Source organism: Carassius carassius, chromosome 34 (assembly GCF_963082965.1).
Source record: "Carassius carassius chromosome 34, fCarCar2.1, whole genome shotgun sequence".
In the NCBI taxonomy this organism is placed as follows: domain Eukaryota; kingdom Metazoa; phylum Chordata; class Actinopteri; order Cypriniformes; family Cyprinidae; genus Carassius; species Carassius carassius.
Genome location: NC_081788.1, coordinates 30259421 through 30274112, shown reverse-complemented (window position 1 = coordinate 30274112; position 14692 = coordinate 30259421). Strand labels below are relative to the sequence as shown.

Genomic DNA, 14692 nt, shown 5'->3' with positions numbered 1-14692 from the left:
TTTTTAAACGCAGGAGGAAAAACTCCGGTTATAAAAATACCCATGTCCGTGTGGACTAGGCCTATGAGAGACACCAATAACGTGAATGGTTTGAATGCAGCATTCATCTCATACAACACCAATCAAACACACCTGAACAAGCTAATCAAGGCCTTCCATTCAGATTACTAGAAAGCTACTGCCAGGTGAGTTTGATCAGGGTTGGAGTTGACCTAATCTCCTTGGATCTTTAAAACCCCATTTACAGAGGATGTTGTTACAACAACTCACTTATTTGTTTTAGTTTTATGTGCTTCACTGTTTGCTCTTTCTGGCACACCAATTCATTTTCCAGCAGAGACCATTGCGAGATCGTAGGCTGGGAGGATGACAGCTCAAGTGTATTGCTTGTTTGGTTCTGTTTTATTGTGTCTGTTTGGAACCTTGAACATAACCGATGCTACTCTAGGTGAGATGATCTGTTGACTTCATTACACAGCCTGAAGAAACAAAAAAATAAGTGACTCGGTCTTTGAATGTAGGAATAGGTAGATTTTTAAAATGCTTGATTTTTGAAGCAGATAAATATGTAATATTTGTATTAAGATTTGAGCCATATTGCCAAGCTGGTGAAGCTGACGGACTTGCTGTCCCATCAAAGATGTTCTTCTGATCGTCGTGTTTCCAGTGAGCCTGGTTCAAGTGAGTTTCAGTTTATAATGGATGTTGGGGGTCCTCCAAAAAAATCAAATGATTTTTTTTTTTTTGGTCCATCGATTTTAATGAGGGGAAAAAATTAAAAATTTTACCTTCTGTTACTCTCGTCAAGTAGGTTTGAATTCCTCCTTTTAGGGTAGTTTAAAACAACGGATGGCTTTACAAAATACACTGGACTAATTCTTGGAATAAAATTCTTTGTCTTAAGTCTTTTGCTGTATATTTGACATGGCATACAGTCCATGCACATAAACTAAAGCTGACTGTCTTTGTCCATGCAGTGAAACCAGGTCAATGTCCTGACCCAAAGAACATTCCACTGTCTGCTAAAAACTGTGTCCATGATGGCCAGTGTCCTGCCACACAGAAATGTTGCCCAACCACCAGTGGCCATGGATGCAGTGAACCAAGTGGCCAGGGAAGCTGTCAGGGCGCCGGTCAGGGAAACAGACAGGGCGCCGGACAGGGTGCCGGTCAGGGAAGCGGCCAGGGTCAGGGAAGCGGCCTGGGAAGCGGTCAGGGAAGCGGCCAGGGCCAGGGAAGCGGCCAGGGCACCGGCCAGGGCCAGGGCGCCGGCAAGGGAAGCTTACAGGGTGCCGGACAGGGAAGCGGACAGGGTGCCGGCCAGGGTCAGGGAAGCGGACAGGGTGCCGGCCAGGGTCAGGGAAGCGGACAGGGCGCCGGACAGGGTCAGGGAAGCGGCCTGGGAAGCGGACAGGGTGCCGGCCAGGGTCAGGGAAGCGGACAGGGCGCCGGACAGGGTCAGGGAAGCGGACAGGGCGCCGGACAGGGAAACGGACAGGGCGCCGGACAGGGAAGCGGACAGGGTGCCGGACAGGGCCAGGGAAGCGGACAGGGTGCGGGAAGCGGACAGGGTGCCGGTCAGGGAAGTGGACAGGGTGCCGGACAGGGTCAGGGAAGCGGCCTGGGAAGCGGACAGGGTGCCGGTCAGGGAAGCGGACAGGGCGCCGGTCAGGGAAGCGGACAGGGCGCCGGACAGGGTCAGGGAAGCGGCCTGGGAAGCGGACAGGGCGCCGGTCAGGGAAGCGGACAGGGCGCCGGTCAGGGAAGCGGACAGGGCGCCGGACAGGGAAGCGGACAGGGCGCCGGACAGGGAAGCGGACAGGGCGCCGGACAGGGTCAGGGAAGCGGACAGGGCGCCGGACAGGGTCAGGGAAGCGGACAGGGTGCCGGTCAGGGAAGCGGCCTGGGAAGCGGACAGGGTGCCGGTCAGGGAAGCGGACAGGGCGCCGGTCAGGGAAGCGGACAGGGTGCCGGTCAGGGAAGCGGCCTGGGAAGCGGACAGGGTGCCGGCCAGGGTCAGGGAAGCGGACAGGGTGCCGGCCAGGGTCAGGGAAGCGGACAGGGTGCCGGCCAGGGTCAGGGAAGCGGACAGGGCGCCGGTCAGGGAAGCGGACAGGGCGCCGGACAGGGTCAGGGAAGCGGCCTGGGAAGCGGACAGGGTGCCGGCCAGGGTCAGGGAAGCGGACAGGGCGCCGGTCAGGGAAGCGGACCGGACGCCGGACAGGGTCAGGGAAGCGGACAGGGTGCCGGTCAGGGAAACGGACAGGGTGCCGGACAGGGAAGCGGACAGGGTGCCGGACAGGGAAGCGGACAGGGTGCAGGAAGCGGACAGGGCGCCGGCCAGGGAAGCGGACAGGGCCAGGGTGCCGGCCAGGGAAGCGGACAGGGTGGTGGTCAGGGAAGCGGTCAGGGTGCCGGTCAGGGAAGCGGACAGGGTGCCGGTCAGGGAAGCGGCCTGGGAAGCGGACAGGGTCAGGGAAGCGGCCTGGGAAGCGGACAGGGTGCCGGCCAGGGTCAGGGAAGCGGACAGGGTGCCGGCCAGGGTCAGGGAAGCGGACAGGGCGCCGGTCAGGGAAGCGGACAGGGTGCCGGACAGGGTCAGGGAAGCGGCCTGGGAAGCGGACAGGGTGCCGGCCAGGGTCAGGGAAGCGGACAGGGTGCCGGCCAGGGTCAGGGAAGCGGACAGGGCGCCGGTCAGGGAAGCGGACAGGGCGCCGGACAGGGTCAGGGAAGCGGCCTGGGAAGCGGACAGGGTGCCGGTCAGGGAAGCGGACAGGGTGCCGGTCAGGGAAGCGGACAGGGCGCCGGTCAGGGAAGCGGACAGGACGCCGGACAGGGTCAGGGAAGCGGACAGGACGCCGGACAGGGTCAGGGAAGCGGACAGGGCGCCGGTCAGGGAAGCGGACAGGGTGCCGGACAGGGAAGCGGACAGGGTGCCGGCCAGGGAAGCGGACAGGGTGCGGGAAGCGAACAGGGCGCCGGCCAGGGAAGCGGACAGGGCCAGGGTGCCGGCCAGGGAAGCGGACAGGGTGGTGGTCAGGGAAGCGGTCAGGGCGTTGGTCAGGGAACTGGTTTTGGTCAGGGAGTTGGTCAGGGAAGCGGCTATGGCCAGGGAACTGGTCGTGGACAGGGAGTTGGTCAGGGAAGCGGCTATGGCCAGGGAACTGGTAGTGGACAGGGAGTTGGTCAGGGAAGCGGCTACGGTCAGGGAAGCGGCTATGGCCAGGGAACTGGTAGTGGTCAAGGAAGCGGCTACGGTCAGGGAAGCGGCTACGGTCAGGGAAGCGGCTACGGTCAGGGAAGCGGCTATGGCCAGGGATCTGGTAGTGGACAGGGAGTTGGTCAGGGAAGCGGCTATGGCCAGGGAACTGGTAGTGGACAGGGAGTTGGTCAGGGAAGCGGCTATGGCCAGGGAACTGGTAGTGGACAGGGAGTTGGTCAGGGAAGCGGCTACGGTCAGGGAAGCGGCTATGGCCAGGGAACTGGTAGTGGACAGGGAGTTGGTCAGGAAAGCGGCTACGGTCAGGGAAGCGGCTATGGCCAGGGGACTGGTAGTGGCCAGGGAGTTGGTCAGGGAAGTGGCTACGGTCAGGGAAGCGGCTACGGCCAGGGATCTGGTAGTGGACAGGGAGTTGGTCAGGGAAGCGGCTATGGCCAGGGAACTGGTAGTGGACAGGGAGTTGGTCAGGGAAGCGGCTACGGTCAGGCAAGTGGCTATGGCCAGGAAACTGGTAGTGGACAGGGAGTTGGTCAGGGAAGCGGCTACGGTCAGGGAAGCGGCTATGGCCAGGGGACTGGTAGTGGCCAGGGAGTTGGTCAGGGAAGTGGCTATGGTCAGGGAAGCGGCTACGGCCAGGGATCTGGTAGTGGACAGGGAGTTGGTCAGGGAAGCGGCTATGGCCAGGGAACTGGTAGTGGACAGGGAGTTGGTCAGGGAAGTGGCTATGGTCAGGGAAGCGGCTACGGCCAGGGATCTGGTAGTGGACAGGGAGTTGGTCAGGGAAGCGGCTATGGCCAGGGAAGCGGCTATGGCCAGGGGACTGGTAGTGGCCAGGGAGTTGGTCAGGGAAGTGGCTATGGTCAGGGAAGCGGCTACGGCCAGGGATCTGGTAGTGGACAGGGAGTTGGTCAGGGAAGCGGCTATGGCCAGGGAACTGGTAGTGGACAGGGAGTTGGTCAGGGAAGTGGCTACGGTCAGGGAAGCGGCTATGGCCAGGGGACTGGTAATGGCCAGGGAGTTGGTCAGGGAAGCGGCTACGGCCAGGGATCTGGTAGTGGACAGGGAGTTGGTCAGGGAAGCGGCTATGGCCAGGGAACTGGTAGTGGACAGGGAGTTGGTCAGGAAAGCGGCTATGGCCAGGGAACTGGTAGTGGCCAGGGAGTTGGTCCGTGATGTGGTCAGGGAAATTGTGGTCTTTGAAACTTTTCTTGGCATTTTGCGTAACGCCTACTGGAGATCTTTTCAATTCAGTGCGGTGTTCATAAGAATTTTTCCCTTTTTGCTACAACATTTCAGAAAGACTGTATCTCTGCCTCCTTCCCTTAAATAAAAAGAAAATTGCTTGATTGTAAGTTGTGTTGTTTGACTTTCTCACATAACCCAGTTCTGGCATCAGTGCTTTGTGTAAGTTCCTCTCCATGAGACCTGGACATTTGCAGTATTAGACAATTATTATTATTTTTTTTAAACTAAATATACCACATGTCATGGGGACTCAAATGGCACCAGCTCTTTTCCGCACCTTCTGTAAACTTTTTTTAAATTTATTTTTGTCTTCTCAAAAACATCTCATTAATTCTGAAATAAAACTCCCAGTGATAGAGAAGAGCATGCTTTTGTGCATCTGCATTATAAATCAGTGTCATGAGCCTTTAGCACCGGTTGAATAAAGCAAATCAGTAAAGTTCAGATGGATGATGGTTGTAATGGGGGTATAATCGATTACAGTGACCTTCAGCAGGGTTCGAAATGACTTGGGACTCTTGGGGGGGTCCCCTAAAATTTGATTAATTAGCAAACAAATGTATGATCAAAAAAGAGAGAGGTAATCGAAGCCCTCACCCCGCTGCAAATATCTAGATACTTACATCGCCGACCCACCCATATAGACACAGAGTAAAATGAAATTCTGAAAAACTATCTATCACTTCTTGCTTCACTACTCCTTCCAATACTTCCCGAAAACAATTTCACCTGATGATTTGGGTAGCTCTTTTTGTAAAGTTCGAGGATGATTGGTGTAATTTTGTAGGGCCGGCCTAGTGCTTCTGCATAGAAAATAATAAAGTACAAGCATATATAAATGCAATAGAACAAAAATACATTTGAAATAAAGCATTGCTTTTGGTTTTTCAGGTAAATTAACTGTATTTAGTTACAGAAATCGAATAAATTAAATGTAAAATAACACTGCATTCAATGTATACATTGAATATGATTCATATAATTAATACAGTTCATCTTTAGCTACAAAAGTGTATTTTCTCTTTCTCTTTTGTTGTTTGATTGGCTTTGGTGACACAAACAGCTGCAGGTATATTGGGTTGCTGTCCCTTTAAGATAAATGCATTTATCTAATACCGGTAATGACACGCATCCGTTTTCTTTCTCCGACTGCGTTTATGGGGAAACTCGTTGAGACGGGCACTTTGACTTCTTTTTTTTGGACACATCGTTCATTTTTTTTTCCGTTCAAACCGATAAGAAAGACAATGGAATTCGGTGTTGTTCACGAACTTCTGTCTGCGACTTTGTGGCTCTGTGCGCCGACAGACCGGTCTACATTTGGATGTTTAACATAAATATATAGCCTACAGATACAGCAAAGACAACGTTGGCAGTATTGACGGCAAAATAGGCTACAGCATATTTCGTTCTGTATTGACAGGAAGTTTTTTAAAGCAGAATTTGATGAGAATTTGATGCAGTTGCAGATACCATAGAGAAAAAGAACCACTAGGCGGGAGGCGCCGAAAAGCGCGCTGTTTTTGCATCCCTGATTTCTGCAATTTCCCCCAACAGCCATGCTATCTCATAAGCACAATTTACCCTTGAAAAAAGTTGGTGATCTTTCCTTTTCCTGTTTTTCTCTCCATGTGCAGGATGCTAAATTAAGAAAAATAATATTAGCTTCCCAGATTGCTTACCAAGCTCTCATGTGCAGTCATGCTCGCAGATCATTTGGCTTTATACACATAAGTTACAGCTAGCAAGAAAAGTTGACAAATGTACTCTTCTACATTACACTGGGTATCTCTAATGTTAGTTAAAGCAACTTTTGATATAGGATCTCGAACTAATAATAATAATAATAATTCATTACATTTATATAGCGCTCTTCTAGACACTCAAAGCGCTTACATTGGCAGGGGGTATCTCCTCATCCACCACCAGTGTGCAGCATCCACCTGGATGATCTGGCCATATTGCGCCAGAACGCCCACCACACACCAGCTTACTGGTGGAGAGGAGACAGAGTGATGAAGCCAATCAGCAGATATGGGGATTGTTAGGAGGCCTTGATGGTCAGAGGCCAATGGGCGAATTTAGCCAGGATGCCGAGGTCACACCTCTACTCTTTTCGAAAGACTTCCTGGGATTTTTAATGACCACAGAGAGTCAGGACCTCGGTTTATCGTCTCATCCGAAGGACGGTGCTTGTTGACAGTATAGTGTCCCCATCACTACACTGGGGCGCTAGGACCCACACAGACCACAGGGTGAGCACCCCCTGCTGACCTCACTAGCACCTCTTCCAGCAGCAACCTAGTTTTCTCAGGAGGTCTCCCATCCAGGTACTGACCAGGCTCAGCCCTGCTTAGCTTCAGTGGGAAACCGCTCTTGGGCTCCAACTCCTAACTCCTAATATTTTACTATAAGCAATTATGGATATATAAACACAATCGAAGCACTTACAGGATTTTCATTCAGGATTTCACTCTTTATAATGTCTCTTTTTGCCGCGTTCATCTAGTATGTGTCTGCGGGAGCACCACAACTATCTGTGACGCTGTATAGGAACTCAATCGGCTAATAGCTGTCCTGATTGCTGCCTCGCGCTAGGAAATCAATTAATTACCGTTATAAATACAAAATGTCACTAAAACCTATAAATTTCACAATCATTTTTAATGTTAAAATATATTTGTCGGGGACCCCCCAAAATCCAAAAATGAATTCTTATGGTGGGTCCCTAATGACTTATGGAGGGTCCGGGACCCCCCCAGACCCCCGTCATTTCGAACCCTGACCTTCAGGAGACATGTTAATGTGCAAACAGACAGTGTCTGTGTGCTCCCTGATAGCTTTTTGCACAAGCACATTTCAGTATGGTCGTGTGTCTGGCAAGTGTTTTATAATGGACACTCACTGTAGAAGTGTGCTATTATAGGAGTTGGCTGCAGTCAGTGGTGTTTAGATACATATGAGCAAAAACACTAGCTCTGACAGGGTACTGTTCACTGTTGACGTAGAGGATTATAATGTAAAAGGAGCTCATTCAAATACTGAGGTGCTAAACCATTCAGGGCTTTATAGGTAATAAGCAATATTTTAAAATCTATACGATGCTTGATAGGGAGCCAGTGCAGTGTTGATAGGACCGGGCTAATATGGTCATACTTCCTGGTTCTAGTAAGAACTCTTGCTGCTGCATTTTGGACTAGCTGTAGTTTGTTTACTAAGCGTGCAGAACAACCACCCAATAAAGCATTACAATAATCTAACCTTGAGGTCATAAAAGCATGGATTAACATTTCTGCATTTGACATTGAGAGCATAGGCCGTAATTTAGATATATTTTTGAGATGGAAAAATGCAGTTTTACAAATGCTAGAAACGTGGCTTTCTAAGGAAAGATTGCGATCAAATAGCACACCTAGGTTCCTAACTGATGACGAAGAAAAAACACCTCCATTGTGCTCGAATTCTACATAGTGGACACCAAAGCACCCCCCATCCTAGGGATGAGAGCTAGCCTAGACCTTAAGTTAATCAAGCTGATACTAACTGTGGCCGAGGGAGAAGCGAAACCATGCACAGATACAGACAGCCTCCTTAAAGAATACACAGACATATTCCAGGGCATAGGAGAGTTTCCAGGGGAGTGCAACCTCCATGTCGACCCACACGCCACACCAGTAATGTACCCACCACGAAGAGTACCGATCGCTCTGCGAGACAGACTGAAAAAAGACCTCGACAAGGTGGAAGAGAGCAACATAATTTGCAAAGTGACAGAGCCCACAGAATGGGTTAATGCCCTTGTTGTTGTAGAAAAACCCCAGACTGGCAAGCTGAGGATCTGCCTGGACCCCAGAGACCTCAACAAGGCGATAAAAAGGCCACACTACCCCTTACCGACTTTAGAGGATGTCACCACAAAGCTTGCCGCAGCGAAGTACTTCAGTGTCCTCGACGCCAAATCAGGCTATTGGGCCATAAAGCTGAGTACAACGTCATCCCTGCTAACAACATTTAACACCCCATTCGGCAGATAAAGGTTCCTTAGGCTGCCACCCGGAATCAATTCAGCTCAAGACGAATTCCAATGGCGCGTCGAAGAGACATATGAGGGCCTCACAGGTGTAGCTGCCATCGTCGACGACATACTCGTTTTCGGCAAGACAAAGCTTGAACACGACAACAACCTCAGGGACATGCTGAAATGGACAAGAGAAAGAGGGGTAACGCTAAATCCTGATAAATGCCAAATATGTGTATCAGAGGTCAGCTACTTTGGCCACACGCTCTCGCGAGAAGGTGTCAAGCCAGACGAAAAACCCATTGCCTAGGCTTCCAAGTCACTCAACAGCACCGAAGTGAATTATGCTTAGATAGAGAAGGAACTTTATGCAGTTTTATTCGGCTGTAAGCGTTTTCACGAATACATGTATGGCCGGAGAGTGATTGTAGAATCCGACCACAAACCTCTGGAAGCTATCCTACGAAAACCGCTGGCTGCAGCACCACCGCGGCTACAGAGGATGATACTACAGCTCCAGTAATATAACATACACATCATCCACCGGCCCGGAAAGGACATACCAGTGGCCGATACATTGTCCCGAAAATCCATCGAGCACCAAGACAGCAGCCTTATGGAGAGCATGGAAGCACAGGTACACACACTCATGAGCACTGTCCCAGTGAGCGACAGGAAGCTACTGGAGATCAAGGACGTAACAGCACAGGATGCACAGCTTACTGTGCTCAGAAGAGCCACACAGAACGGATGGCCAGACGAAAGGAGGAAATGCCCACCCAGCATCCAAGAATATAGGAACCACCGAGATGAGATCTCCGAGATGGTAGGAATACTTTTCAAAGGTGAGAAAATCATAGTTCCCCTGAGCCTCAGAGGAGACATAATCCCCGCGTGCACGCAAGACACATGGGCATGGAGAAAAGCAAACACAGAGCACGAGACCTCCTGTTCTGGCCCGGGATGGGCAAACAAATAGAAGCAACGGTAGAACAGTGCAGTATATGCCAGGAATGACATGATGCTAACCCCAAAGAACCACTGTGGTCCCATGACTTACCCGAGAGACCATGGCAAGTGGTAGGCACAGACCTCTTCACATGGAACACTCAAAACTTCATTGTCATTGTAGACTAATACAGTAGATTCTTTGAAATGGAGCAGCTCACAAATACAACCTCACTTGCAGTAATCGCCAAACTCAAGTCTGTGATCGCTCGTCACGGCATTGCAGAGACAGTCATCAGTGACAACGGACCATGCTACAGCTCTGAGGAGTTCCACCGCTTCGCAAACGCATGGGACTTCACCCATACCACCACAAGTCCGCGTTACCCACAGAGCAACGGCCTTGCTGAAAAGACCGTCCAGACAGCTAAGCGCATCCTGGACAAAGCAAAAGCTGGAAACACAGACCCCTACCTCGCTCTGCTGGAGTACAGGAAAACTCCAGTTGACAACCTTCAGTCACCGGCCCAGCTTCTGATGAGCCGACGACTGTGCTCCATACTCCCAGCGACCAGTAGGCATCTGCAGCCACAGGTAGCACCTCAAAGAGCTGTCCAAAACAGACATAAGGCATGACAACACCGCCAACAAGCATACTTCAACAGAGGCACCAAGCCACTGCCTCACCTACCTGCCGGCACACCCATTCGTTTCCATCAGGAAGATGGCTCCTGGAGACCTGCAACGGTAACACAACAGCAGAGATGCTCAATACACCAAAGACACACAGCATGCAGACACACACACCAATAACACACAGTCCCCCCCCCCCCCCCCCCCCCCCCCGAAGCTGCGGACCGTCCGCAACCAACAAACCAACAAAAGCCCAATTACACAACAAGGTTTGGCCGCATCTCCAGGCCAAGACAAATCCTTGACCTATAATGTAAAGGGTGTAGGTGGATCGCTGCCCTAAAAAAAAAAATCTGAATTTTGTAAAGTTGTACTTAAGCTGTTGTTGTTTTTGTCTCTTGACAAAAAAAGAGGGAAACGAGAAAGGTGTTTTCAAGTTTTAATATCTGTTACTTACCTTCTACCTCTGAAACACTGTGAAATCAGTTTAACTGCCTGTTCTGTTTTTCTTACACAACTAGTTCAATACCTTTATTTGTCCCCCAGTGGGGCAATTAGTTTTACAGCATAGGAGCACACAAACTTACAAAAACAAATACACATAGTATAATAAAATAAAATAAATATAATGCACATTCTGATCAAATAAAATAATGTGTAAGCTACCTTACCCTCCTAGCATTTAGAAGAGAGACAGCAGATGGAACAAAGGAGTCTTTAAATCTGTTTGTTTTAGCAAATGGGAGTCTGAGCAATGAACCTGATGGTAGAAACTGAAACTGTAGATATAAAGGATGAGAGCAGTCAGTCAAGATAGAGTTTGCTTTCTTTGCAGCTGTTTTTCGTAAAGATCCTGTAAAGTTTCTTGTGGAAGCCCTATAATTTTACTACTAACACTAACAACCTTGTTCAGTAGGTTCCTCTCTTTTACCCTCAAGGATTGAAACCAACAAACAAGGGAGAACTTAATAATAGACTCAATAAAAGAACGATAAAACTAAATCTTCAAAGTAGAGTCAACCTGGAATTTAGATTGAAACGCTGCTGGCTTTTCTTATGAATCGAGTCAGTGTTTTTCTTAAATGTCAGCTTGTTATCGAGGAAAGTGCCTAAGTACTTATAAGACTCTACCGATTCGACTGTCTGACCATCAATCACTATAGTGTCAGGGGAAGGCTGGGCACGTCTAAAATCAATGCACATGTCTTTTGTCTTTAAAACGTTTAAGGATAAAAAAAGATTCCTGACACCATTTCAAAAAGTAATCAATCACAGGACCATGCGAAGTTTCAGTGCTATTCAACAGGCTCACTATGACTGTGTCATCCGCAAACTTCAATATATGACGGTTTTCAAAACTACTACAACAGTCATTTGTGTACAATATGTACAGCAAAGGAGAAAGAACGCACCCTTGTGGTGAGCCAGTAGATGTTACAGATAGATCAGAAAATTTGCCATTTACTCTGACTCTTTGCGTGCTGCCTGTAATAAAGTCCAAGATCCAGCCAACAATACTACCTTCTAGACCAAAGTTATCCCTTAGTCTCTGGATTAGTAGATGAGGCTGAATAGTGTTGAAGGCAGATGAAAAATCAACAAACATCAATCTGACATGGTTGTTTGGACTGTCAAGGTGCTTACAGATGTAATTCAACAGAGTTATGGTGGCATCCTGAACACCTCTCTTGGTCCTGTACGCGAACTGCAGGGGATCCATCAGGTGTTCAGTAGTTTTCAGCAGTTCAGCTTTGATTAGTTTTTCCAGTGACTTCATCACTAATGAAGTCAGGGCTAGAGGCCTAAAGTCATTTAATGATTTGGGATGTTTAGATTTACCAACAGGGACTATAGTAGACTGTTTCCACAGATTAGGCACCTTCTGTTGAGACAAGGATAAATTAAAAATACAATTAAAAATCGGGCCTAATTGTACAGCACAGTTGGAGAGTAATCGACTACTGATATTATCTGGACCAGCACTTGTTCTTATTTTACAGTGTTTAAAAGTTTTAACAACAGAATATTCATCAAAAAGAGTGGAAAAACATTGTTTTGATTCCAGTGCTGTATTTCTCAGCGTCATTATTTCATTATTGAAAAAATGCACATCGAATCTGGAGTAAAATTTGTTTAGCTCTTGTGCCAGGACCAGATCAGAGGTGAACCCATCTAATGAGACCCTTTTCTTTACATTGTCAGTCAAACCGACCATAGACCTGATACTGTCCCATGCTGAACCCATATTATTGTTGCTAAGCATTTGAAAATAAGCATAAGTTATCGATGAACTGACCACATCAGTGAGTTCGTGAATGTCTCTAGAGGATTCAGTGAACACCTCCCAGTCTGTGCTCTCCAGACAGCCCTGGAGGGTGAGGGTGGCCTCTTCCGACCACACTTTGATGTTTCTAGTTGTCACCTTCCCCCTCTGAAGACATGTCCGATAGGATGGAACCAAGTACACACAGTTATGGTCAGCTGAGCCGAGAGGGGGGAATGAAATTGATCTATATGCATTTTTGATGGACCCATAACACTTGTCCAAAATCCTGTTTTTCCTAGTGGGGCAGGAAACGTACTGATAAAAGCTCCTGAGAGATTTGTCAATGAGCAATGATTAAAATCTCCTAAAACCAGGTTAGGAGCATCAGGAGATAAAGACTGAAGTTTATGCACAGACTGAGAAATGAGCTCTGAGGCGTTTTCTTCATTCGCCTTTGGATGAACGTAAACGACAGTAACGAAAATCTGTGGGAATTCTCGTGGCAAATACATAGGGCGCATGGACAAAGAAAGCAGCTCCACGTCCTTGGTGCAAAGTCTCTCTCTCACTATAACATTTTTACACCAGCGTTCATTTATGTACTCGCATACTCCACCTCCGCATGATTTCCCGGTAGTCGTGGACGTTCTGTCGGTGCGAAACGGGATCCCAAACCCGTCTATAACTAAATCACCGTCAGCCTCCCTTTCCCCGAGCCAGGTCTCTGAAAAGGCCAGAATACAGGCGTCTTTAAATGCGTGTTGATGGCGAACAAGAGCCTGGAGTTTGTCAGTTTTATTACGGAGAGAACGGGCGTTGGAAAGGATAATTGAAGGCAGGGGAATGCGAGACGGATGTTGCCCGTCTCATACGCTCCCGCACCCCGCCTCTTCTTCCTTGCCTCCTTGGCCTCCGTTCCGAGTTCTGAAGTGATCGCCTTTCCAGAGACCGGCCAATTCCTCCAGATCAGGTATGATCAAGTCCACTGGTGGTCCGCTGATCACAGGTTTTTCAAATGTTAGCAGATAGTCTTTGGAGTATTGAATCGGCCAGAGTGATCCCAGGTGCCATACGGATGCCAAAAACAGGAATAAAGTCGGATCCATGTCGCTGAGTTTTGACGCGCTTTAACAAGCCAGAGTAGATGTTTGATGTCAAAGATGTAGATGTTTGATCAGTACAAAAAACTAACTAAAACTAAAACAAACTACTTAACAGGCTTTTAAACAAAAAAACTCTGACAAACAAAATGGACATGCTTCCAACTGCTGCCGGTCGCTGTGTACAAATGCGCCCAAAATCTCTCACCAGTTCTAGTTCACCTTTAAGTTACTTGAATCAAATGGAAAATGAAAACATTATTTCTTACTTAAAAATTAATGACTTATTGGTGCACATGTCGTATGTCATTTAATTGCTACCTGGTACCTGTTTACATCACAGCAATGACGCTAACGACTACAGACTCTATTTGTCAGACCGTTTATATGTGCATTCAGCACAATTGTTATGTTCGCAGAATTAATGTTGTGTGTGCTTGGGTAATGCCATTTTTTTTCTTGAGAAGGGAGATGTAACATCCTGACTGTTACTGTATGTCCTAAAAGTGACACCGTAGCCCTCGGGCAAGTCTCGCATCCCGCGAGATTAGAGAGAGCAAGGGTAATAAAAGCACGTAGTGAAGAAAGCTCCGTGTCGGTTCCAGTTATTACATCCATAATATAGTTTAGCCAGTGAGCAAACATTACACAGATCACCATGTTCGACAAATTAAGGTTTTTTTTTTTTTGTTTATTTTGCTCTGTTTAATAATTTGGAATGGATCAGTGTATAAACAGTCAGGTTAGGGCGACTGGTATAGTGGTCTGTTTGCGTCTCCGTGTGGTCTTGTTTGGGATTGCAGTGTGATTTGTAGTTATTTCTATACTGTGCATAGTTTGGATGTCAGAATCAGAATGCAAATCATTTTTATAGAACACTGTTGTCAAAGATGCCATTTGAAGCTAAACGCAGACATTTAAATTGACAGACTATGGATGAAGCCTGCTATGATTACACTGGTTTTAAAGCATGAATTTGATTTAAACAATCGGCCTATATAATATTCACATATGCAGTTCATAGGGGACATATTGTATTAGCCCTGCAGTTACAGCATGAAATGGACTACTATTTAAACCTATAACATTTATGCAACCTATTTTATCTCACAATTCTGACTTTTTTTTTCCTCACAAATACAAGTTTATATCTCCTGTTTTGCACTTTATAACTCAATTTAACTCAACGATTGCAATTGTGTCAATTCTGAGAGGGGTAAAAAGCCAAGTTTTGGATATAAATTCATGATTCTGAGTCGAGG

The 14692-nt window shown here is 48.0% G+C and overlaps 1 protein-coding gene across 1 annotated transcript; it reads left to right on the top strand.

Moving 5' to 3' along the window:
* Window positions 1-276: 276 nt before the first annotated feature.
* Window positions 277-6115, top strand: LOC132115056 (fibroin heavy chain-like). Its single transcript, XM_059523464.1, has 4 exons — window positions 277-448; window positions 586-666; window positions 978-2178; window positions 6103-6115. Exons 1-4 carry the CDS (start codon window positions 367-369, stop codon window positions 6113-6115), a joined length of 1377 nt encoding a protein of 458 aa, XP_059379447.1. The 5' UTR covers window positions 277-366.
* Window positions 6116-14692: the final 8577 nt, after the last annotated feature.

Bases quoted from the DNA above. Each gene is read 5' to 3' on its own strand.
- LOC132115056 (XM_059523464.1), top strand. From the start codon at position 367: ATGACAGCTCAAGTGTATTGCTTGTTTGGTTCTGTTTTATTGTGTCTG. The intron at 449-585 runs GTGAGATGATCT...ATTTGTATTAAG, and splicing joins CATAACCGATGCTACTCTAG to ATTTGAGCCATATTGCCAAG. The intron at 667-977 runs GTGAGCCTGGTT...TTGTCCATGCAG, and splicing joins TTCTGATCGTCGTGTTTCCA to TGAAACCAGGTCAATGTCCT.